Genomic DNA, 26427 nt, shown 5'->3' on the forward strand with positions numbered 1-26427 from the left:
CCCTGCAGGATTTAACCTCCTTCCGTAGGGCCTGTAAGACAGAGCTATTCCACCTGGCTTTCAATTTGAATTTAGCCTGATCTTTTATTTCCCTTCCTTCCCTCCCCCTCCCCTTTTTATGAAGATTACCCACTCTGGGATCCCACAGCTAATTCTCCCCTGGCCTCCTCGCTGGCCCAAATAGGACTAATTTAGCCAGCTAGCCCTGGTGATCATCTAATGTTTATTGGATGGATTTTCCCCTAAATTGATTTTAGAACTTTGAATTTATTGTTATTCACGCTTTTATACTGTATTTTATGCTGTTTTTTTGTTGTATCACAATTAAGTGTTTTAAATTTGTTGTTAGCCGCCCTGAGCCCAGTTTTCTGAACCGGGAAGGGTGGGGTATAAATAAAAAAATATTATTATTATTAGGATGAATGTCCCATCTGCACAAGTATTTCAGCTTGCCAGGTGGAATGACACCCCCCATGTGCTCTTCTGGGGGGGTTCTGCTATTTTGGGGGTGATGGGTGGGAGGACAGAGGCAAAAGCCCCATTGTGCACATGGAAGTTCTAATGCAGGGCTTTGGCTGACAGAGCTGGTTAGGTGAATCCCACCTCCTTCTTTTTAAGGGGAAACAGCACAATTTGGAATGTTTTCAAATGAACATGCAGCAAGTTCCATAGCTCTAAAAGGATCTTGAACTTGTGGATCTCAAAACAGCAGCTTCTCCACGACACACATGACAAGCAGCTTTTGACTGGAAAATTTCAACTGCAGCTTGTGATACGGTAGGGCTGAGGAGCCGGGCAGTCTGCTGTTAAAAGCCTATTTTGTTTTAAGAGTCAAAAAAATCTCACTGAGCCTGCCCCCAGTCTTGGGCGTGCCTAAAGTAGTTTATTTGGATCCCAGCCTCTGTTTAGTAGTGATGTGATAAACTGAGCATATATGACACTCCTAAACACAGAGAAGCAGAAGATGAAAAGGACACGCAGGGCAATTTTCATGTCACAGATGAATTTATTTGAATTTCCAACAAAATAATATTCGTAGGCAAAAGTATGTCTGTACCCCATGGCTACAGTGCTTAATATTTACAGGCACAAATTAACGCCACTGTAAATCTCAGGGTTATCAAATTACGTTTTCTGAGACAGCGATATATATTTCAAATTACAGATGGGCAGCAACTGTCTCAAGTCCTACAGCTGCAAGAAACCTAGTCCTTACTGCACAACGTATTGTTGCACGCCAACCCAACCTCTGAGCGGTGCAAGATTCCAGGGTTCGGTTTCCTTTGGAATGAGGGACAGCAGAGACTGGTGTATATGATATATGGCTTATTTGCACATATATACAACATCCCAAGCGGGTCTTGCTTTGCCCATAGCCACAGCCGTGGATTCCAACAGAAATCAGGCATGACTCTGTCTCTCTGGCTTCCCAGCCTGTTTCCAGCTTCTAGCTCACATAACTCAACTCTTAACTCTGTCCTTTGTCTTTCTAATTACCAGCGAGTTGAGGGAGAAGGGCCCACCTGTTTGTTTTCTGGCACAGAGCCACTTCCTTTGTTACCTTAATGCCCATACTTAGAAGGCCATTTCCTCACCAGGAAGCTACCCTGGCTGTCTCAGGAATTGAATCCATGCTGGATTCAGGAATTAGAAGGAGGGGTGGGGTCGGGTATGCAGCCTACCTCCTTCTCAAACTCATAATAGTATCTTTGCGAAAGGCAGTAGTTGTAGTGGTTAATACTACATAGTATTTTATTCATAATTAAGAGGGCTTCTTCACATCCTTACAATAATCTGCCTAGCGCTTCTGCAAATATTATTACAGTGGTACCTCGGGTTAAGGGACGCAGGTGGCGCTGTGGGTTAAAGCCTCAGCGCCTAGGACTTGCCGATCGAAAGGTCGGCGGTTCGAATCCCTGCGGCGGGGTGCGCTCCCGCTGCTCGGTCCCAGCGCCTGCCAACCTAGCAGTTCGAAAGCACCTCCGGGTGCAAGTAGATAAATAGGGACCGCTTACCAGCGGGAAGGTAAACGGCGTTTCCGTGTGCGGCTCTGGCTCGCCAGAGCAGCGATGTCACGCTGGCCACGTGACCCGGAAGTGTCTCCGGACAGCGCTGGCCCCTGGCCTCTTAAGTGAGATGGGCGCACAACCCCAGAGTCTGTCAAGACTGGCCCGTACGGGCAGGGGTACCTTTACCTTTACCTTTACCTCGGGTTAAGTACTTAATTCGTTCCGGAGGTGTGTTCTTAACCTGAAACTTCTTAACCTGAAGCACCACTTTAGCTAATGGGGCCTCCTGCTGCTGCTGCGCCACCGGAGCACGATTTCTGTTCTCATCCTGAAGCAAAGTTCTTAACCCGAGGTAATATTTCTGGGTTATCGGAGTCTGTAACCTGAAGCATGTGTAACCTGAATTGTATGTAACCCAAGGTACTACTGTATCCTCTTATATCTCACAGGGAAAGGTCTGGATGAGGAGGCTGAAGCTGCAACAAAATGGCTAGCCTAATGCCACTTTAAATGATTTCTTAGATTTTTTAAGCTGTAGACTTCCTGGCTCTTGAGTCTTGTTCTTAGGAACTACGCTATGCTGGTCAATAACAGGCATTTGAAGGGTTAGCTGGGACTTGAAACAAAAACAGTGCCGAGACAACAAGTTATTAGTTGGAATGATGGACAAATTATGGGGCTGTGTAAATATCAGCTCTGTTTCAGGTCAGCTAGAACCAGGGCCATGTCTACTTATGTGTTAATCTGTAAAGGAATGTAGTAGGTGGGTAATTATTTACTCTGCATCACCCGTATCCAAGGGTACCACTACTCCCAAACATTCACCTAGCAAAAACTGCTTTGAAAGTTCTGAGCAAAAAACTCAGGAAGACCTAGGCCCTGGTATTTTCTGCTAAAAAGCAATTTAGCCCCATTAGTTCCCACCCAAATCTAGGGTTAGGCAGCAGTCCTTGCTTTTGGTCTTCTCTCCCCCTGCCCCCAGCTCTCTAATGGTCACGGTTAGCATGTCTGGAGATGTTTGGGTTCAACTCCCTGCTCAACTACAACAGACCCTCCAAGTGTCCCTATTTTCCAGGGACTGTCCCAGATTTACAGAAGCCGTCCTGGTTTCTGATTTGATCCTAGCTTTTTCTTAGGATGTCCCCATTTTCATTAGGGAAATGTTGGAGGATATGGAGTTGTGTGACCCCTGAGCCAAGGAGAAAGATAACTAACTATACAACCTTTAGAAGACATCTGGGCAGCCCTTTCTAGGGAAGTTCTTAAATGTTTAATGCTTTGTTATGGTACCTTGGGTTGCGTTACCTTCGGGTAACGTAACTTTTGGGTTGCAAACATGGCAAACCCGGAAGTGTATACTTCTGGGTTTTGCCGTGCGCACATGCGCAGAAGCACTCTATTGTGCCGTCCATGTGTGCAGAAGTGGCACCTCTTGTTGTGGACTTTTTGGGTTGTGCATGGACCCCCAGAATGAATTAAGTATCCGAAGGATCCACTGTATGTTGGAAGCTGCTCAGAGTGGCTGGGGCAACCCAGTTAGATGGACAGGGTATAAATAAAATGATTATGATGATGTAATAGGACATCCCTATTTTGACTAGAAAAATGTTGGAGGGTATGCTATAATGCTAGCCTTGAGAAGCTGCATATCTCAGGTTGAATGGATGTGAGAATTCAATAGGAAAACTCCCAAATAAATTGTCTTGATCATCTTGGAGGAACCTTACGATGCAAATGAAATAGCAATGCACTAAAACAGGAGTCAGCAAACTTTTTCAGCAGGGGGCCGGTTCACTGTCCCTCAGACTTTGTGGGGGGCGGACTATATTTTGAAAAAAAAATATATGAATGAATTCCTATGCCCCACAAATAACCCAGAGATGCATTTTAAATAAAAGCACACATTCTACTCATGTAAAAACACCAGGCAGGCCCCACAAATAACCCAGAGATGCATTTTAAATAAAAGGACACATTCCACTCATGTAAAAACACGCTGATTCCTGGACCATCCATGGGCCAGATTTATAAGGCGATTGGGCCGGATCCAGCCCCCAGGCTTTAGTTTGCCTATCCATGCACTAAAATCCATTGTCTCTATTAGTTTAGAGGAGAACCCAAGAGGTTCTCTGCAGCTTTTCAGTTGTTGATGTCTATATGCACTGAATGACTGCAGTTCTCCTCTCTTCTGTCCCCATTCTATTTCTGTGACTAATGGCAGCTCTTCTTATATTTATTTTTATTTTTGGTACCTCTAGCAGAGCCTCCAGACCTCTTTATTCACTGTCAGTGATTCAGTGTCTGTGTGCCACTGCTATGAACAGGGAGCGGGCAGCTGGCCACACAATGAATTGTGTGTCTACGCATATATGCGGTGTCTAAACTAAAATGCATAACCTTTCAGCAACTGAAGATGTGGTGTGATGGAGTAAATGTGAATAACACAGGGCTTCAAGTCAGTGATGGGTGGCATTTTATAATCTGCTAGAGCTGGTGGCACTGTGGTCTAAACCACAGAGCCTAGGGCTTGCTGATCAGAAGGTTGGCTGTTCAAATCCCCACAACGAGGTGAGCTCCCATTGTTTGGTCCCAGCTCCTGCCCACCTAGCAGTTCAAAAGCACGTAAAAGTGCAAGTAGATAAATAGGTACCACTCCGGCGGGAAAGTAAATGGCATTTCCGTGCACTGCTCTGGTTTCGCCAGAAGCGGCTTAGTCATGCTGGCCACATGACCCAGAAGCTGTCTGCAGACAAATGCCAGCTCCCTTGGCCTATAGGGCGAGATGAGCATGCAACTCCAGAGTCGTCCGTACTGGACCTAACGGTCAGGGGTACCTTTACCTTTAGAGCCCTGTTTGCCAACTCCATGCCCTTCAGATGTTTTGGGCTACAACTTTCATGAGCCCTAGCCGACCTTGGAGGGCACCAACGTAGTGAAAGCTTCTTCTTTTGACTTATTTTTGGTAAGGAAGGAGGGTTCATTTAGAACCTTTAAAAGTGAAATAGAAAATTGTTGAGGATGATCAGCAGTGCTCTCAAGCAGGACTTCAGGACGGATGTCTAGGACTCCACTCAGTGGAATGAACAGAAGGGCCCCAAACTCAGCAATTTTGACTCATTTCATTTTGAATCAAAGAAGCACACGTTGCCATTTGAGCAGGGGGCCCTATAATTGCAAACTGCTACCCAACCACACCATTGAGACTAAGGGATGCTAGATTTGACTTCTGTTAGTTCCAGCCAGATGGTGTTTCCGTTTTCCATTTGTTAATAATGTTAAGAAATCATCTGCGGACCACTGAAACGCGCTCTCTCTTTCTCTCCATCAGTGAGATATTGAGGTGTCTACCCCCATGTTACCCAATAATCTGTTTGCTGAGCTAGGTTGGTTGGTTGGATGCTTGCTTGTTTGCTAAGTTGAGGTTTCTTGTGCAGGCTTGTTTTGTTGTCTCCATTAAAGGTTTCTTTATCTCAAGCCTGAGCTCTAATGTGATTTCATCCAGACTGGGACAAGACTGACATCAGAATAAGTCTGGTTCCCCCTCCTCACCTTGGATGGCATCTTTCGGCCTACTCTTTTCCCCAGGAAACACAGAGAGACCTCAGATCCAAACAAATGGTTCAAGGAACAGCCACACGCATTCTTTAGGAGCCAATAGATGACAAGCATTCCCCTTTCCATGCCCGGCCCAACCATGAGGTGGGGTGAAGCAGCCGCCTCGGGTGTTGGAAACCCGCAGGCCGACAAACCTGCAGGGGCCCCACCCACCCTGCCACCGCCGCCAGATTTCCAGTGAGATCTCGCAAGATTTTGGTGAGATCTTGCTGGAAATTGGTGCTGATTCTGTGCAGGTGGCCGGTACTTCCTGTTTCACCTCAAGTGGCAAAACAAGATGAGCTGTCCTTGCTCCATTTCCTTTGTTTTTGTTTGTTATGAATTCCTATGTAAGTTCTGATTTTGGGTAGTATTCCCATTTGGGGTTTGATTTCCTTCATCATTTACTTGGAAGAGTGTGATTGATTCTACTGCTGCTTAATTGTCTTCTCCAGGCTTGACATCCCCATCTCCATCAACTTTTCCTCATAGGGCTTGATCTCCTTGCCTCTGACCATCTTCATCGCCATCCTCTGGGTTAGCTCCAGGCCAAGGGGCTCCTTTCTCACTTCAGCAGGTCAAGAGGCTCCTGTCTTGAGCCCACTACTGGGATGTAGGCCCTTGGCAGATGCCTGACCAGGCCAAAGTTTGACGCCTGTCTGGAGTGTCTGTGGTTACTCAGCAACCATAGGGCACACCTACCGTGCTTCTGGTCCTACTCTGTGGAGGTAAAGCAAAAGTAGGTAAGGGATGCCCTATATCTCAGCCCGTAGGCCAGTTGCAGTAAAAGCCAGAACCTGTTGGAGGGCAGTGTGAATCCTTCTCACCTTTCTTGGATCACCTACATATTTATGCAGTGAAGGTCTGGGACATAGGGTTCTAATGACAGTCAGGTGTCCTTGCATATGTCAGCTGCTCGCCTTTGTAATGCAGGGAGGGGGTTGGACTCGAAGACCCTTGGGATCCCTTCCAACTCTAGCAATTCGAAAGCACGTCAAAGTGCAAGTAGGTATCGCTCCGGCGGGAAGGTAAACGGCGTTTCTGTGCACTGCTCTGGTTTGCCAGAAGCGGCTTAGTCATGCTGGCCACATGACCCGGAAGCTGTATGCCAGCTCCCTCGGCCAATAAAGCGAGATGAGCGCCGCAACCCCAGAGTCGGTCACAACTGGACCTAATGGTCAGGGGTCCCCTTTACCTTTTTATATGTGATATAACACTGTGACACCAGATGGCACTGTGGAGTCCCGCCTTTCCCTGCCGGATTTCCCTGTATGAGTTTACAATGCGTTTAACTGATTTGCTTCTTTGACGTGTCTAGATCCAGAGCCCAAGAGAAGTGGCCACAGTTGTGGAGCACTTTTTGCATTGTATATACCATGAGGCCAATAACTTTACATGTAAAGAATGAACCTCGGGTGTCCTAATCTAGGTGGACTGGTGAAGAGATTGTGGTTACGGCGGTGGGGAGTGGGTGTCATTGATTTTATCTCAGCCTAGCGAGAGGCAAAACTGTTCTTCCCTCTCCCCACACCCAGCTGCTCAGCTCTGAGTCACGTCTGGCTCTTGAATAGCAACCCGGCAAAGAACATGTCACTAGAAAAATGGGACAAAACCCAGTGGTCCTGGCTCCTAGCCCCTTCCTGTTTGCTACCCCTTCCCGTTTGCCCCCTGCCAACCCACAACCCAAGTTCATCCCTCACCACGTTCTAATCTTTATTAATACTCATTAATCCCTTATAGCTGGCAGTAGAACCCAGGAGTCCTGGGCTCCTAGCTTCTCGGGGCTGAAGGAAACTGAGAGGCACTTGTGTGTGGCGCACGTGTGTGTGTGTACACACACACACACTGACAAGGGAAATGATTGAGAGGAGTTAAACACTTCTACCCCCTCCAACCCTTTCATGTTCCCCCTCCAGTTATCGCTTCAGGAAGGGACTTGATATGTCTGGCTGTTGCTTGCCTCCCAGGCTGGAGCCACTGTCTGGACTGGGGAGAAGAGGGTGGGTAGCTGTTCATGCCAATTCTCCCTCTGCCTTTTTTGCCCATTGAGGAAAGAGGCTGCCAGGCCAGAGGCGGCAGAAGGATGGAGTGTAGATTGTTTGCCTGGAAAGGAAGCATTGTTTATGTCTGGTGGCAATAAATAGCTATGGACTCTCAAAGGCAGCCCTTGCTAACATCACTACTGCTTTTCAGCCTTTTGGTGACTTAAACCCACAGTACAATTAAGCATAGAAAGAGGGCAAACGTAAGGACAGAGAAGTGTCTCGTTGTCTGATCAGGGAACATGGCTGCAATTTTTGCGATTCTTATCCCAGCTTAGAGCAGGGAAGCTTATAGCACAGCAATGGGGAATCCTTGAGGAACCCACGCAGAAAAGATTTAACAGAACATCTAAAAACAATTCCATTACAGATGCAGACTGGGAAAGATTTCTGCTTTTAAAATAAGATTTCTACTTAAAAGGCTGGTTGGAAGAGGAAGGTCTTCGGTCAGTGCTGAAAACAACAGAGATGGTGTTTGCCTAACATTTAACAGGAGGGAAGCTATGTTGCTTTAGTCAATGAATCTGGATTAGGACCACACTGTAGAGGACTCTGTGACTTCTACGAATTAAGAGAGGTGGGATAGATTTGTGCAGATTTTTTTTTTTAACGTGTTAATAAGTAAGAGATAGGGTTCACTGACATAGCAGTAAGGAGGGAATATTCCAGAGGTAAGGAAGGGGAGGGGGAGGATGAGCTCGGAAAGATCAGGGCTGGATCCACCACCTCTTTGGGTGAAGTGGGGGGCTGATGGACATATCTGTTCCCTTCCCTTCAAGCAGTCTTGTGGCAGGATCCTTTAATGTCTCCACCCCTCCCCATGGATAATCACCCCATTGTTGTCCAGCCAGGACATGGCTTGGGGCTGTCCCTTCACAGAGTGGCCTGGGGAGCAAAGCAGCTCCATCTGGGGACAATGAAGGCCCTGTGTCCAGGCTCTCCTCCCCTTCTAGAGCTGGCAGGGTTTTCCGTTCCTGCACCCAGAAGGTCTACTTCTTCCGTGGCTACTGGGACATTCGGAATGACTGGTGGAGTGAAACGGCTCAAACTTTTACAGGATCTGCCAGGGGAATTTATCTCTGTCCTTATCCCACTGGAAACACATAGCAGAAACCACAAATAACTTTTGCGCTCGGGGAATCCTGTGTCCAGATTTCCAGCCCAGTTGGCCCCAAATGCATCTTTTTGCCCCCGGTCTCTTTCCCTACCTTGGGAACATAAACTGTAGGTGTGGCTTTTGGCATTGTGTATGTGTTTGGATTGCCGAAGTCCTGTTGTGTTCCAGGTACGACACGAACCTGCTGTGCGTCAATCACTTCGGGCTGTTGATTGGCTCAGGCTGTTGGTCGATTAGGTTGTTTGTTTGTGTCATACTTGGCGAAAGAAGTTGCCCAGCCAGTTTGGTGTGTGCGTGTCAGTTTTTGAGGCAACTGCGGAAGATTTATGGGCTCATGCTTAACCCTCATGAACTTTACAGATATGAAGCAAATGTACACACCCAAACTGTAGGAAATAGCAGCAGTTAAAGAGCTTGAAAGTAAATGGCTTCTTCTCTGTAGCTCACCAGATTTCACATCATAATGTGGTCTTGTCCATAGGTCATGGATAAGTACAGCATAGTATCTTTTTTTTTAATGTAAAGTCAAATGTCCAGGACTCATGCCTACATGGAAACCATGCTAGAGAGAGCTTGGGAGGTCTAGTGGCAGACAGCAGTGGTTTTATTCTGGGATGGGGAAGGGAGTTCAGATTTCAGGGGTAGGCAACCTAAGGCCCATGGGCACAAGGTATGAATAAAAAATGTTTTCTGAAATTTTCTCAAGGTTTTGAAGAACGTGACTGTGATTATTGATTGGCATAGGATATGCTCAAAGGAACTCCGTTCCTCTAGATTTCCCCCCCCTCCACCTGCAATGTACTTATTTACTTACTGCTTCTGGGGTGTAGCAATCTCCTCCTGCTGCATATATACCGGTACATAGCTCTCTGCTGCCCTAAGTCAGCTGCGATGTCTCTGTAGGGGAACATTTCTCCCTCACCTGTCTGTAGCAGCCAGCACTTTCCCCCCATCAGTTCCAACACTTTTATAACCAAGGGACAAGCTGGGCAGTGCAGAGCTTAGTGATAGCAAACCTAGCCTGAAATCAGCAAAGAATGATGGCAATTGTCTTTGCTCCTTTAGGCTTTCAATGTAGGTGTTTATACCAGATCCAAGCCATGTCAACCTAGGCCAGCAGGACTTTCACCAAGGTGACTGCGCTGCCAGAAGAGGAAAGGCAAAACTTGTTCCTGTGTGCTCGTCACGAAAGAAACAGAAATGGCAGGGAAGTGCCCATTCTTAAGTGGGAATTTTTTTTTGCTAGCCTGCTTTTTGTTCATAAGAGGGGCTGGCAGAGAAGCAACAGGGGGCTGTGTCTGGCCTTCTGCCTGTTTTAAAAGGCACAGTGTAGCTCGGGTTAAGAACTTAATTCGTTCCAGAGGTCCGTCCTTAACCTGAAACACCATTTTAGCTAATGGGGCCTCCCGCTGCCGCCGCACCGCCGGAGCATGATTTCTGTTCTCATCCTGAAGCAAAGTTTTTAACCTGAGGTACTATTTCTGGGTTAGCGGAGACTGTAACCTGAAGCGTATGTAACCTGAAGTGTATGTAACCCGAGGTACCACTGTAAAGGTAAAGGACCCCTGACAGTTAAGTCCAGTCGCAAATGACTCTGGGGCTGCGCTCATCTCGCTCTCTAGGCCGAGGGAGCCGACATTTGTCTGCAGACAGTTTTTCCGGGTCATGTGGCCAGCATGGCTAAACCGCTTCTGGTGAAACCAGGGGAGCGCACAGAAACGTGGTTTACCTTCCCGCTGGAGCAGTACCTATTTATCTACTTGCACTTTGACGTGCTTTCGAACTGCTAGGTTGGCAGGAGCAGGGACCGAGCAACGGGAGCTCATTCCATCGCAGGGATTCAAACCGCTGACCTTCTGATCAGCAAGCCTAAGAGGCTCAGTGGTTTAGACCACAGCACCACCTGCGTCCCTCTGCCTGTTTTAGAACATACCAAATAAAGTAGGCTAGTTCTTTTTGGGGATCAATTTACAGAGTAGTAGTTTTGTTGTTTATGTTTTCCTTTAGCAGTAGTACAATGGGCACAAATTTGTCAGATGCAGCTTTTCCTGGAATCTTCCCTGCCCATTGGTGTGGGGAAGATGTACCTCTCTCCATCATGCACAGAAACAAAGCCTCTTTTGTGGGGTGGGATGAGGGCAGCAATAGGAGGAAGACAGAGTAAAGGTAGGGCAATTCCCTTGCTTAGCAGGAAATGCATCTAAGACATATCCTTTATAACCCTGCGCAATGGATATGGATTCTGGGGCTGAATAAATTCAGATCATCTACAGTGCCTGGTTTGTTTACTATTCTGTTTGCTTACCGTACATTGTTTGAAGTTCTTATCGTAATAGCTGTTAAATCCACACCCCGAGGAAGAAAAATGTTCTTGTGTGGTGCTTAGTCAACATTACTGCATCACAGTCTTGCTGTTCTAAAAGCACTAAGCCTGGGTATTGGGGTAGCTTTTTCCAACCCTTTAAGGGTGGAAATCACTGGCAGATGCCCAGGATGAGTTAAAAACAGACAAAAGAAGTGCTTCTTTTGGCTCCATCTGCATCATACATTTAAAGCACTGTGAAACCGCTTTAAAAAGTCATGGCTTCCCCAGAGAATCCTGGGAGACTCCTATCAGAGACAGATTTCGGGCAGTGTGACCAGTATTCAATGCTAGTCCTATTCAGAGTAAATCCATTGAAGTTAATGGGCACGACTCACTTAGGTCTACCAAACGCAACCCTGTGTTCATTGCAACTGGACTAAAGAAGGTGGACTTCCCCTGTTCTTGAACTGCATGTTTTATGTATATCTTCTGCTTTTAGTACAAATGAGTGGTTTTGAATAAGGAACATGGGGGTGGGGGTTGAGTGAGAGTTTGTTTTGGATGATTTAATCCAAAATGAAAACCGAGCAGGGTAGTCTTGTTTATTCAGTGTTCGCTCTGTTACCTATTAACAACAAGTGTTTATGCGTTCGTGGATGATGGGGCACAGTGTGCCTAACCTGTGATTTAGCAACAAAAGTTTACCTGCAAACACCAGATACTGGAGAGCACACCTGTCTCCATGGCTAATTGATCCAGAATAACCACTACTGCCTGCTTTGCACACACAACTGATAATTTAAGTAACATCCTCGCTTTACCTATAAACATGAAAGAAGAAAAACCACCCTTTTGCCACTCATAATTCACTTGATTACATGATAAGGAGGAGGGTAAAGTCAGTGGTAACTAACTAATCTATATTTCTTTTCTGTGAATGTGCCTCTTCTGTGGAACTCCCTGCTCTTGGAAAGAACCCAACAGGTTGGCTGTCGTGAGCTTTCAGTACCTGCTTAAGCCCTACCTGTTCGCCCAGGTCTTTGTTTGGTTCCTAATTTCCAGCTTTGAATAATATATAGTGCTGGCGACAGGGAGTGGAATTCTACAGTTGTTTTCCATGTTTTAATACATTATTATTTTGTTTTATATTACGAACCATTCAAGTATCACTAAAAGAGGGAGCAGTGTAGAAATATTTTAAAAAGAACAAATGAATATTAAAAATGAGGTTCGCCCAAAGAGAACAGAAAATAGTGAGCATCGACAAGCCTTGAAATGAAAAGAGAACTAGAAGCCAGGTGTTTTCTGCATCCTCACACCCTAAGCTTCCTTTCAAAGCTGCTGGGAGAAGTCTGCGTGATAATAGAGGAGTGCTGAAAGCTGTAACTAGCGCTTGGTCTGTTTCACACACCCCATCCCACACCTGCTCTGTAGGGTTGCAATGAAGAGGGTGGTGCTTGCCTGGAAAGCAGGCCTGTGCAGGGGAGGGTGGACAGCTGGGTACGGGTGCCAGGGGCCTGCTGGACTTATGCTGCCATGCCAAGAACAAGACTCTCAGACCATATCTGCAGGAGCCTGCTGGAGAATTAGGGTATGGATCTCAGTAGAGTCAGGGCATTGTGTAGTGGTGCTTTGCGAGGGGCAATGATGGCACCCAGTGGGTCAGTGGTGTGTTGAGGACGCAGCTTGATGGGTGTGTTGCATGCCAAAAAACCCCCACAAGTGTAAATGCACCCACACCAGAATGTACTCCTTGTCAAGGAGAATAGCAAACAAAAGAACCATTCTGGGGCAGATCCAAATCTCAGGAAAGCTCTCTGAGGCCTATCAAGTCAAGGAACCTGCTTCTCTGTGGTTTCTGCCCTATTGCACACTTCTTCTTGTTACCTGCCACTTCAGCTGTGGGGGAGAAGCTGATTGTTTATTTACCTTCCAAGGGGTGGAGCTGGAATTGCTCATGGTTGCCAATCATTTTCCTGGCAAATTGCCTTCAGGGCCTGGGTGAGATTAGCCAGTGGCAAGCTGCCAAGAAGTGGGCACCATGGTGACTGGTATTTTTTTTGTGTGTATTCACTTCCTCTGTTCCAAAAGAAGTAAAACTGGTCAATAGTGCCCACTTGTTTTCCAAGCGGTGTGATATATCCGTACCCACACACACATATATACAGAACTTGACTTTTTGAAACTTTACTGTCTGGTTTTAAGGAAATTCAGAATTTGAACTCTTAACATAAAACTGGAATGTCAACTTGTATTCAACAACCACTGCTAAAAGCAGGTTCTCCCTTCTTATACAGTGGTACCTCGGGTTAAGTACTTAATTCGTTCCGGAGGTCTGTTCTTAACCTGAAGCACCACTTTAGCTAATAGGGCCTCCTGCTGCTGCCGTGCCGCCGGAGCATGATTTCTGTTCTCATCCTGAAGCAAAGTTCTTAACCTGAAGCACTATTTCTGGGTTAGCAGACTCTGTAACCTGAAGCATATGTAACCTGAGGTACCACTGTATTTGGCTGTGTTTCATATAGAACCATGTAATAAGTTCTGTGTGCCCAATACACATTGGGCTTCAATCTCTGGACCAGGAGCTCCCCATTCTTCATGGCAAACCCCTTTTGAATCTGGGGATAGTGAGTTCAAAAAACAGTTTATAATGTGTCATTGGGGTCAGGTGTTCTGAGGAAAACAAGCAACAAGCCCGCTGAGCATGTCCAAGCCCTTGAGCACCTCTGAAGTTGGACGCTGGCCATCATTGCCACCCTTCTGAGGAACTATAAGCTATTTTACAGGTGGCTTCTCCCTGGTGATGTTTGTGCCAGGCTTCAAGTCGAAGGATAGTTTTGAAAGTTATGGCATCTAACATGGTTGTTTGGCATTACCTTAACTGGTATCGACCATAGTTGCTTTACCACATCATCAGATCCTATTAAAATATATATATATATGTAGGAGTTTTTGTTTTGTTTTGTTACGTATTCTGTCTTCTCATTTTGTATTTTTATATTGTGAACCACCCTGAAATATTTGGATGAAGGGCAATATACAGATTTAATAAATAATCCCATATGGATTGCGGGTGTCAATCACATTTGTTACTCACAAGAGTGCCTCTAGCAGGTTTTCCCAAACTTGGGTGTCCAGCTGTTTTGGGGCTACAATTCCATCATCCCTGCTAGCTAGGGATGATGGGAGTTGTAGTCCGAAGAAGAAGAAGAGGAGTTTGGATTTGATATCCCGCTTAATCACTACCCGAAGGAGTCTCAAAGCGGCTAACATTCTCCTTTCCCTTCCTCCCCCACAACAAACAATCTGTGAGGTGAGTGAGGCTGAGAGACTTCAGAGAAGTGTAACTAGCCCAAGGTCACCAGATTACGAGTCTACCACTCTTAACCAGTACACCACACTGGCTGGACACCCAAGTTTGGGAAAGCCTTCTCTAGAGGCATCCTAAGTTAGCCTATAGAGCAAGGGTGGTTAACCTGTGTTCTTTCAGATGTTGTTGGACTCAAACTTCCATCAGCCCCAGCCACCATGGGGAATGGTCAGTGATGATGGGAGCTGTAGTTCAACCACACTTGGAGGGACCACAGGTTCTCTGTCTCTCCCATTGAGAAGATCTATCCATACCAAATTCATAGCAGTTCCCTGTCCCAAAGAAATCCTGAGGACTGTAATTCTGTGAGGAAGGGGACTGGGGATTCTTAGTTCTTTCATCAAACTACAGTTAACTACCAGGATTTGGGGGGAAGGAAATCATGATAGTTAAACTGGCATAAAGGTTTTGTAAGTTTATGGTGTGGATATATCCTTAGTGTCAGGGGGCTTGAGTGAAGTGCCTTGAGTGATGTGTTCCAGGGGAAGGTTATTGTGACCCTGGACAGCTAACTTGGTTCACACCTAATCTTTACCTGCGGCATGCTCTGGCCAGGATCGTGGATCAAATTGTGAAGCGCTGATGTGTGGGCAGCCCTGCTTATGACGGGGAGGGGGTGTTTGACCTTGATCTTTCTTGTCACCCGTTGGCTGCCAAGTTTCAGCTACTGTGCTTTGCTCCTGACTTATGCATCTCTTCTCCTTCTTTTGTTGCAGTCTGTGCAGGCACCCTGAATGGTCTCAGCGTCACGGGAGATTCCCACCAGACATACCAGACGCTACAGAAAATGTACAACAACTGTGAGATCGTCATGGGCAACCTTGAGATTGTGCTCATCGAAAGAAATTCGGACCTCTCATTCTTGCAGGTAATGAGGGGATGGAAAGGAGATTACTTGCTGAGCGTGTGTGTTGGGGGGAAAACCTTTGTGTGTTGGCATCAGCCCTGTGAAGTACACAAGGGCCAGTAAGGATCTAGGAGGAGGAGCGTGTTTCGAAACAAAGAAGGCAGGAAGAGATGTTGACACCCCATAGCTCCCATGCCCATAGGGGCCGAAGGGTCTTCACTCGCCCAATAAATATTTGAGGGGGCTGCCACCCCCCCAGTTGATGGGAGCTTCCATTCAAATGGTGTGCGTACATCGCATCATGTGATCGATTATGTGGGGCTTACCTGGCCTCCCCAATATTTTGTTCAAGTTGGCATCTCAGTAAACCTTTTCAGCAGGGAGCCGGTCCACTCGGGCGGGGGGGGGGGAATTAACACATTCCTATGCCCCACAAATAACCCAGAGATGCATTTTAAATAAGAGAATACATTCTACTCATGTAAAATGCGCTGATTCCCAGACCATCTGTAGGCCGGATTTAGAAGGTGATTAGGCTGGATCTGACCCCCAGGCCTTAGTCTGCTTACCCATGCCCTACTATAACAGCCTGTCATGAAGCTTAAGCATGTATACAATCTCCTGGGGCTTCCCTTCCCTTTTAAAAGAACATAATCTAAAATAATTTTAGATTATACTGTAAACTCTATGGGGCAGGGATTTGCCATTTTATACTCTTTAAAGCACCATGCACACTGCTGGTCTTATAGGAGTACAGGTATTTCTGGTGCAGATAAAATAATAGATCCCATGCACATTTTTTTGCAGACTAGGAGCCAAACTTGTGCATGCACATTCCTTTCTCTCCCTCTTCCCTTGTTTGCAGCTATTTCCTGCCCTACTCTTCCCTTTCCACAGATAAACATGATGTTGTGTGAATATGTTCATTGATATAAGTCATGGTTTCCTCACAACCGCTGATTTCAAGTCGATTTGCAAAACCATGATTAGAAAAGAATGTAGCCTGCTGTTAACATCTATTGAGCTATCACATACATAAACTGAAAACATGGTTACTGTCAGGAAGGGAGGGGAGAAAGCATGCTGGAGTGGGGAAGGGGGATAGTTCACTCCTGAATCTGAATCCCAACTGCAAACCATGATTTGCAAAAAGCCCGTGTTCCGAGTGCACCAGGCCTAAGTTTATTCCTGTTGTCAGCAGATTTGTGAAGCTAGCACGGAATCTTCTCCAAGGCACCCTGGGAATATTGACTGTCAGCAGTTTAAGCAATACCCTTGTTACCGTCTTAGGATTTAAATTAACCTCTCTGTCTTTCCTCCTTGGTTCTTACCCCATCTCACTAGTGTGGAGAACTGTCTTGTTAGCTCTCCCCCTCTTCCTGCTCTCACTCACTCCCAGATTTCCTGCCAGACAGGGCCGTGTCCTGACTTGCCTTCTATGGGCACCAGACAGGTAGACAGCACTTATGGCACCTAGACTCTGCCTTGATAAAGAGCCAAGGCTGTGGGGTTTTTGCTGTGTTGGGTTCCTGCATCTTAAAGTGGGGAGTCATAGGTTAGTGCCAAGACAGAGGAGGGATTGAACGATGCTGCTTGTCATATGTTGGCGTCAGTGAGGTTTGCACTTTGAGGGTGAGTAGGAGCCTGGGCATCCATGCTTCTGATCTATGCTGCAGCTGGCTAAAGATTTCAATCCTGGGGTAATTTCCTTCAGCTCACAGTTGAGGCCATAGCTGTCAACCTTCCCTTTTTTTGCGGGAAATTCCCTTATTCCAGCGCCGCTTCCCGCTGCTATCCCGGATTGTTAGATATCCCGTAGCCTGTCCCTGGGACAGGTGAGGCTGCTGATCCCTTATTTTCGGGGCTAAAGGTAAAGGTAAAGGGACCCCTAACCATTAGGTCTAATCGTGACCGACTCTGGGGTTGCGGCGCTCATCTCGCTTTACTGGCTGAGGGAGCCAGCGTACATCTTCCGGGTCATGTGGCCAGCATGACTAAGCTGCTTCTGGCGAACCAGAGCAGTGCACGGAAACGCCGTTTACCTTCCTGCCGGAGTGGTACCTATTTATCTACTTGCACTTTGACTTGCTTTCGAACTGCTAGGTTGGCAGGAGCAGGGACTGAGCAACAGGAGCTCACCCCGTCGTGGGGATTCGAACCGCCAACCTTCTGATCAGCAAGTCCTAGGCTCTGTGGTTTAACCCACAGCGCCACCCGCACCCCTATTTTCGGGGCTGCTGATCCCTAATTTTCAAAGTTGACAGCTATGGTTGAGGCAGTAGAGTTTTGGATTGTCCACCTTCCCAGAGTAGCTGGGAGGCCGAGATATCCAGTGTTCAATCTGAACAGCCATATAATATGTTAATCTAGATTGAGCCGGCCTGTGGTATGTGGGAAACCACAGCATGGTGAGTGGGAAAGATTCTTCATAATGTGATTGTGCAAATGGGGCCAACTCATCATTGCAGGAATTAACTTTCCTGCTTCCAGTGGCAGGGTGAGCTGTTGACAACAACTGGCCTATTGAGTGTTGCCTGAAGTCACAGTGGTCCTTTCCCTGACTAATGGACTCTCCCACAGGGAAAGAGCCTTCCCCACCCCCTTCATTTAATTTTAGAGAGTATGAAACGTATCTTACCAAAGGCAGTCACTAACACAAGACAACAGTTCCCCAGCAAAGATGATGATATCATAGTCTCGGGGGATTTCACAAGCTCTAATGCTTTGTGATCCCTATAGAAAAACTAAGAACATCTTGCCTAAAAAGATTGTACGTCTGCCTTGACCTTTCTAGTGCAAAGTAGCCGTAATCTGGCTTGCTGCAGAATCACTTACATCCTTGGGGATGTAAAATCCTTCGGGGAAATGGGCATCATTATAGTTGGGCATCTTGGTAAGTCTAGGTGATATAACTTTCCCCCCTCAGCTCAGAGGGGAGAAAATATTATCCTGTGACACACAGAGGCTGAAACTCAAGAGAAATTATTTCTGCTCTAGTGTCTGAAACATGGAGATGAGGAAGGTGTCTCGTTGCAAGTATGATCCAACAAAAGAGAAAGGGAAAATGAAACATGGCGACGGTTGCAGCTGCAAACTTGATAAGTAATTCAAACAAGAGTTTGGGGTGTGCAATAAAGGAATTCTGTTTGAACTCTGCAACTCCTGAATTCGCAGGTCTGTTGCCAGACCATTTAGTTTCACTCTTGAAACAATATCAAACGGCTCCTCTGCTCTAGGTTTCTGATCCTTGGATTACTGCAAAATTGCATCGCTCTTACAACCAGTTTTGGAAAACTTTGGGGGCGGCAGATTTACACAACCCCCTTCACATGTTGATATAACATCTGGAAGGGAACCATTGATGTAGCTTTGCCCCACCACAGTTGCATGGGCTAGCCCCGTCCACTGCCACTGCGAAAGGTAGCCACATCCACTTCTGCCACCCTGCTCCTGTGACATCCAGCACAGTGGATATTGGAAAGCAATTGGGGTCCCTCTCACTTGGAGAAGCTCTACCCGTGCATATCTGTATTGGACATAGACTTGTTTCCAGGGCCGGATTTAGGTTTGATGAGGCCCTAAGCTACTGAAGGTAATGGGGCCCTTTATATGTCTAGCTGTCCTTTGTCAACAACAAATTGTCACTGTTTTTTGTGTTGAATATATGCAATATGGTAATTTATGGACCTAATAGGTATCTAAAGCCATTTGCACATGCAGAATGTAGGCGCCCTATATATAAAAATGAGCAAACCAGTGATATTTTAGGGAGCAGGCTAGCAGACAGGGCCCATTACTTACATCATAGGAGCCTACACAACACAAAACACTGTTGCTGTATGTAGGTTTTATTTTACAGTCATACCTCTTGTTACGTTCGGTTCAGGTTACGTCTTTTCAGGTTGCATCCCACAGCGACCCGGAAGTACCAGAAAGGGTTACTTCCGGGTCTCGCCGCTCGCGCATGCGCAGAAGCGGTGAATCGCGACCTGTGCATGCACAGACGTGCACACATGGGTTGCGTTCTACTCATGTTGCGAACATGCCTCCAGAAGAGATCCCATTTGCAACCAGAGGTACCACTGTATTTGTTTTTTACCTTATATTTTGGAAATGTACATCCAAATGGTACATCCAAATGGTACATTGGCAATGGGCGAGGCTTGGCCACGAGGTCATGTGACACTTGCCCACCCCACACATTCTGGCAATGCATGGAAGGGTTTATGTGAATCTCCCCTTTGGTTCCTCCTTTTCAATCACTGCCATTACAAATGGTATTAAACGAAGAAGAGACTGGGGCAGACCAATGACAGGGAAGGAGCAGAGGTCACCGTCTCCCATCATGCTCTGCTGTCCCAATACGTAGCCTGTTTTGAGTGGTGGCGTGATCTGTTAGCAAAATTGCTAGCTGTGTGATTCAATGACGAATGGGTGGGTGTTATGGTGCCCTTCAAATTTCCCTCTGACTTTCCCCAGGCTATCCGAGAAGTGACTGGCTACGTTCTGATCGCCATGAACATCTTCACCTATCTGCCGCTGCAGAACCTGCGCATAATACGAGGGATGCAGCACTATGACGACTCTGGTGACAAGTACGCCCTCTACATCCTCCTCAACTATGGAAAAAATGCCACACATGGCCTTCAGCAGTTGGGCTTCAATCAACTCACAGGTGAGCCTTGAGGCTTGTGCTATGCAGCAAGGGATTCTGCGCTGCTACTTACTGACTCCTTTTCTGTCTTTGTGGAGGTTAGTGAGCAGATTGTAGCATTCCATGGCCCTGATGAAAACAGTCCCTGGACCAGAAAGGACCAATATAATTGAAGGTGCTTTGCTGGCCTCTGCCAGGGCATGTCTTAAGCCAGTGGTGATGGAACCCACACCCCTTCCCAAGGTTCCTAGACTCCCAAATCCAACCGGCATCAGCCAGAATGACAAATGCTCATGAACAGGAGTTGTAGTCTAGCAGCATGCGGAAGGCCACCAGTTCCCCTCCTTAAACACTTGAGCATCTGAGTTTACTTTTCCATCCCTGCTCCCTGCCCAAGAGTAGCCGTGCCACAGCTTTTCTCCACTTCTTCCTGCCACCAGAGGTGTAGCATGTGGGGGGTAGGGGGCCATTGCCCGGGTGTACATTTTTGAGGGGGTGCAATCAGGTGTCCCCATGACAGGCATGGAGCCCTGGCAGCTGAGGTGTGGTGGTAGACGGGTTGGTCTAGTTGGCAAGCAGATTGAGGCAGTGGGAGAAGAACCTGTTGGAGTTGGGCTTCATACACACACCGCACGCAGGCTCCACGTGAGCCCCCACCCCAGCTGCCCAGTCTGCCAGGGGAGCGCAACACTTGCCCCACGCCGGGCACTGGCAAACCATGCTACGCTACTGCATGCCACACATCTCTCTCCCCAGTTGTGCATTCAAAGATGTCTTGCTCAGTGCCAGGGTTTGGCCTTGAGTATATGCAGTAATAGCAAAGCGAGATCCCTTTCAGCGTGTGCAGGGTGCTTCAGTTCAGCAGTGAATAACTACAACTACTGCAACCGGGATCTGAAGAGAAGGATGATCAGATAGGAGAGTATGACTTTTAGGTAGGGTTGAGCACCTTGCTGTGTGTGTGTGTGTGTGTGTTGTGGTACACTTGCTGGGAGGCAACAATTGATTTGAGATTTGGCACAGTTTCTATGTGCCTTGAAGAATCCACATCTGGGCATCTAAGCTTCGGTTATTTCCCTCAACCACTTGAAGCAATCCTGAAAACAGAGTGCTTTTTTATAATGTGGAAAGTGCCCTTCCCTCCCTGCTTAGTAGCCACTATCTGGCTCTTTCTACTGGGGATTGGGGTCATGGGCACCCCAGTTTATGTAGCCTTTTCCAGATTGCCATTCACACTTTGCAGTGGATGGGAGGAAATGGAATGCTTGGTTTCCTTTGCAATTGTAAGCTGCTTCAGGCACCCAGTGAAAAAGTATATGGGGCAGACATTGCATATCTATCCCCACGGTTGCTCCCTGCAGGCAAGGCTAGGGCGTATGTGGGGCACTGGGTGGAGCATGATTGCTCAGTGGATAAATGATTTCAGCATCTGTCACCTTTTACCTTCCCCACTGAGGAGGAAAGTACATTCCACAGCTCAAGATCTTACACCATTGGCTCAGGCAATCGCACGCTATGCCTGGACTCTGTCCTTGTGCAGAACACAATATCAGTCTAAATGTTTGTTTCAAGAAAAATACATGGGCACCTACCCATCCAGCAGCTGGTTTTGAAATGTTAACTAATGTCCCTTTAAAGTACTCTTTCCAATAGGCATGAGATACCTGGAGACTGTAGTTTGTTAAGGGAATTGTAGGTCTGCAGAGTCATAACCCGTAGCAAACTACAGACTCCAGGTTTCTTTGAGGGAAGCCATGGTTGTTAAAAGTGGTATAAAAGTAAAGGGACCCCTGACCATTAGGTCCAATCGTGGACCACTCTGGGGTTGCGGTGCTCATCTCGCTTTATTGGCCAAGGGAGCCGGCATACAGCTTCCGGGTCATGTGGCCAGCATGACTAAGCCACTTCTGGTGAACCAGAGCAGCACACGGAAATGCCGTTTACCTTCCCGCCAGAGCAGTACCTATTTATCTACTTGCACTTTGTGCTTTTTAACTGCTAGGTTGGCAGGAGCAGGGACCGAGTAATGGCTTGACAGTGTTTTGTCAAGCCATGGTTATCCCACTCTTTCTGTCGCATTTCCCCTTCATTTTGCTTATCACAGGTTTTCTGCGTAAGAGCACTGATCGACTTAATTGCACAACTTGCATTTGCCAGCGTGTGATTGAATCCCACCCGAAACTGGCAACTGTGCTCGTGGTTTTGTAACGAGAGTATGACTCTCCCTCAGAGAACATGTAGCACTTTCACCTACAGTTCATAGAATTAGCTGAACTTGTTTGTAGAGTAATCAATTACAAAAGATTAATTTGCAGAGCAGACATGCCCTTACTTGTGACTTTTTGGTACTTGTCTTGGTATCTGTTGCTAGCCCTCACTATATGTCGTGTGGTGTTGGGAAGGGGAACTGAAGACAAAAAGGAACTGTAATTAGACCCATAAGGCTTGCATCAGTAGTGTGATAGGCAGTGTTTGTGGTTAAATCAATGTACTAGTAAACATACTAGTAATCTCTTTTGAGCGACACTGAAAGAGTCTAGGAGTTTGAAATCATGTGCACAGAATCCCATTTTTGATCTAGGGGTTGTTACCTCTCCTTTCAATAGCAAAATTCAGCCACTGGTTGAAACCAGATATTGAATGGTTCTATGTTGAACAACAGCCAGATCTTTTAGGAGCTTCCAGACAGGATTAATTATTATTATTTATTGAATTTATATACTGTACCACTATATACCTGGAGGTCTCAGGGCGGTTCACAGAAAAAGGCGGTCCTTGAGGTATTGCGGTCCTGGGACATTTAAGGCTTTGTCTTAAACAATTTGGACAAAGCATCTAGGAGTCTGATGAATTGTGTCATCTTGGAAGTTACTTCTCTCATAAAATCCAGTTGTTCTAAAGCACTTCTTTCTTTTTTTTAAATAATCTAGTTTTTCAAGATAGTCTACAAAAGAGAACCATAAAACAAATAGAAAACAAATCAAAAACATCAGAAACAAAAGCAATTACCGTAGCAACAGTAAAAATGCAAAAAGCAGTAGATATAAAATCACTTAAAATCCTGGGGAATCTTTTTTTTTTTTTGTAATGTCTAAAATGCGGCTCTCCAGGCAACCTAGTCAGGCGTTGGCATATAAATAATAGTAATTATTATTAAGAAAGCATACAGAGTGGCAGGGGTATTTAAAGAAGAACCTCTGGTGCCAGAAAAACCTATACGCAGCCAGCACAATCCACAGCATCTCAGAAGTTGGTGAGTCCAGTCTGTGATGGAGGCTCTAATGAAATGATGGCTTCAGGATGAGGGTAGAAAACATGTTTATCTCGCAGGAGTCATTAGCTATGGATCCTAAACATCAATCTCTGCCCCTCCTATTGCTTAACTCTCTGAACTTCTGATTGTATTGGAGAGAACATCTTTACAATCTGAGCTGGAGATAAGCAGGTGAAAGTCCAATCTACAAGAAAGAATTTATGGGTCCACTTAGCCACTTAGCTTGCAGGATTTGACTAGCTGCCAAAGAAGCAGGTTTGTGGGCCACCCTTAGCACACTGCCCCTTTAATTGGCCAGACCTGGTGTTGTACAACAAAGAAAAGCCTTGTAAACAACCTGGGGTTGAGTCCCAATTCAAGGTCAACTCCAGCTACAGTAGAGATAATGGAATTAGTTGAGGAAGGGGGTGGGTGACTGTGGAAGCAGAACTTTGAGGGAAACTAAATCAATTGTGAGAGACTGCTTGTCCTGTTTCTCACCCAGAAACTTTATAAAGAATTTGCATTACGAAAGTCCCCTGGGGTTATCCTGCATGAGAAGGAATGTCAACTGTTTTGCGGCCTGGGCAGGTGACACCTGGCTAAGCAGAGTCTAGATTCCTAAATGGACCCCATTCACACTGTTTCATCTACGGATGTGAACTTTTCCTTCATTCCTGGGCTGGATTGCTATTATATAGTCCTTGTGTCACACCCAAGAAGCAGCTGCGTTTGGGGAGAAGGAGGGCAGAAAGGAAAGGACAGTTAGCAACTGGTAAATGTGGGTTTGTTTCTTTGCTCTTTTTCCTTGGTTGGGGTTTGGAAGAGCAGCTCTGAGTCTGAACAAAATATGGAGATTGTAAACTATATAAAGGTAAAGGGACCCCTGACCATTAGGTCCAGTCGTGATCGACTCTGGGGTTGCGGCGCTCATCTCGCTTTATTGGCCAAGGGAGCCAGCGTGCAGCTTCCGGGTCATGTGGCCAGCATGACTAAGCCGCTTCTGGCAAACCAGAGCAGCACACGGAAACGCCGTTTACCTTCCCTCCGGAGTGGTACCTATTTATCTACTTCCACTTTGACATGCTTTCGAACTGCTAAGTTGACAAGAGCAGGGACAGAGCAACGGGAGCTGATCCCGTCGCAGGAATTCGAACCACTGACCTTCTGATCAGCAAGTCCTAGGCTCTGTGGTTTAACCCACAGGGCCACCCAGGTCCCTTGTAAACTATATAGCATGTCTATAAAGCTATTTCAGAAGGGTTCTTTCAGCCCAAAGTTCAGTTACCTCTCCAGAACCCATTGCTACAATATGATGGCCACGTTTGGACCTACTTTTCAGCTATGCTATACTTCCTTCCCAGATTCAGAAACATAGCCGATTAATCACCATGTCAAAGATGCTGTGAATCTGATTCAGGCTGATAAATTTTCTGCTTATCTGTGGAGTGAGCTCTTTAATTTGGAACTGAATATATGTTCCTGCCATAGGTCCCTCTGTGTTAGGTAGGGTTGGCAATCGCCCGCTAGCCCCTCCCTTGTCCACGCCAGAGAGCCTGGGATGCCAGAGCCCAAGCCTTAACCAGAGCTGCTCGCGCAGAAAAAACAAAAATAAAAACTCCAAATCCAGGACATTTGCTTTGAAATATAAATCCCCACCCCCACCCCAGATGAGCATGTAGGACCCCCAAAAGAGGATATGTCTGGGAATTTTTGGACGTATGGCAACCCTATGTTAGGCAAAGTAGCCCAATACAGCAAGGGTAATCCAGACATGAAAATACCATATTTACTTGAGTCTAATACGTCATCGAATTGAACCACACCTTAATTTTCGCAATGTAATTTGGCCAAAAAAAGTAATCTTGTGCTCATGGTTTCTCATGCTGATTCAAGTCCTGCTAGCATTCTATAGGATAAAGAATCTCTGTACCCAGAACTGACTGCAAGCAAATCTGTATTGGATTGGCTCTGTACCATGTATCTCCTTAGCAGATGTCCAGCGTAGTTGCCTATGGTGTTTTGCAGGGCAGAGGGACTGGGATAACGTTCCCTTCTTTCTTCACTCAAAAAGTAATCAATATCATTAATGCTGACTTGATCAGTGGCTAAGCGAGTATGCAATTGCAAGCCATTATATGTATGCTTTACCAAAAGGTAACATATATCTCAAGGGACGCGGGTGGCACTGTGGGTTAAACCACAGAGCCTAGGACTTGCCGATCAGAAGGTCAGTGGTTCGAATCCTCGCGACGGGGTGAGCTCCCGTTGCTCGGTCCCTGCTCCTGTCAACCCAGCAGTTCGAAAGCATGCCAAAGTGCAAGTAGATAGGTACCGCTCCGGCGGGAAGGTAAACGGCATTTCCGTGCGCTTCTCTGATTCTCCAGAAGCGGCTTAGTCATGCTGGCCACATGACCCGGAAGCTGTACGCCGGCTCCCTCGGCCAATAAAGCGAGATGAGCGCCGCAACCCCAGTCGGCCACGACTGGACCTAATGGTCAGGGGTCCCTTTACCTTTTAACATATATCTCATATATATGTTATTCTGATTAAAGCTGCCTTGAGATGGGTTTGCCCTGAAAGGTGACCTATAAATCTTCGAAATAATAATGATAATTAATTTATGATGATGCAGGGACTTAAATTCAAGTTTCAGTTTCATCTCTCTGTTCACAGGACCACAGCCAATGGATGTTGCCTCAGAAATTGGCTATATTAATCTGAATGCAGACAGATGCATGTGCAAACATAGATTAGAAAAGCATGGAGACCCCAACTTAGATTTTAGCATGGAGCTACTATATCAGTCATGGGGAATCTACGGCACTCCAGATATTATTGTCCTACAACTCCCACCATTCCTGCCCATTGGCCATGTTGCTTGGGGTTGATGAATGTTAGAGTCCAGCAATATTTGGAGGGCCACAAGTTCCCCACCCCTGACATACGTCCTTCAGTTGAGCACTACTGGTTGGTTGAGTATGAAGTCTTCCGTAACCACTGGAAGTGGCTGTTTGTGAAATCTGAGTTCTTGGCTATCATGTCAGCAGAGCTAAGAGGAAGACAGACAGCCGAGAACAGGCCTCTGCATGTTTTAGGTACCTGCCCCAACCAGTCAGTTGGGTTGATGTTGATGTTGTTGTTGTTCAGCTACTGTGGCACCAAAAAAAGACAACACCTATCTATCAGCTTTCCCATCGCTTGATCTTTCTGTTGGCTGACAGAACAACCCTTGG

At 46.4% G+C, this 26427-nt stretch overlaps 1 protein-coding gene across 1 annotated transcript in view; it reads left to right on the top strand.

Annotated features, from left to right (window-relative positions):
- The window catches only part of ERBB3 (erb-b2 receptor tyrosine kinase 3), a 91599-nt gene that overhangs the window by 26878 nt on the left and 38294 nt on the right, over window positions 1-26427 (top strand). The window contains exons 2-3 of the mRNA XM_083727386.1: window positions 15154-15305; window positions 19764-19959. Of these exons, the coding sequence (XP_083583512.1) occupies window positions 15154-15305; window positions 19764-19959 (348 nt within the window). The remainder of the gene's footprint in view (window positions 1-15153; window positions 15306-19763; window positions 19960-26427) is intronic.

The sequence above is a fragment of the Podarcis gaigeae genome (genome assembly GCF_964106915.1).
Source record: "Podarcis gaigeae genome assembly, chromosome: 2".
NCBI classification, from domain to species: Eukaryota; Metazoa; Chordata; class Lepidosauria; order Squamata; family Lacertidae; genus Podarcis; species Podarcis gaigeae.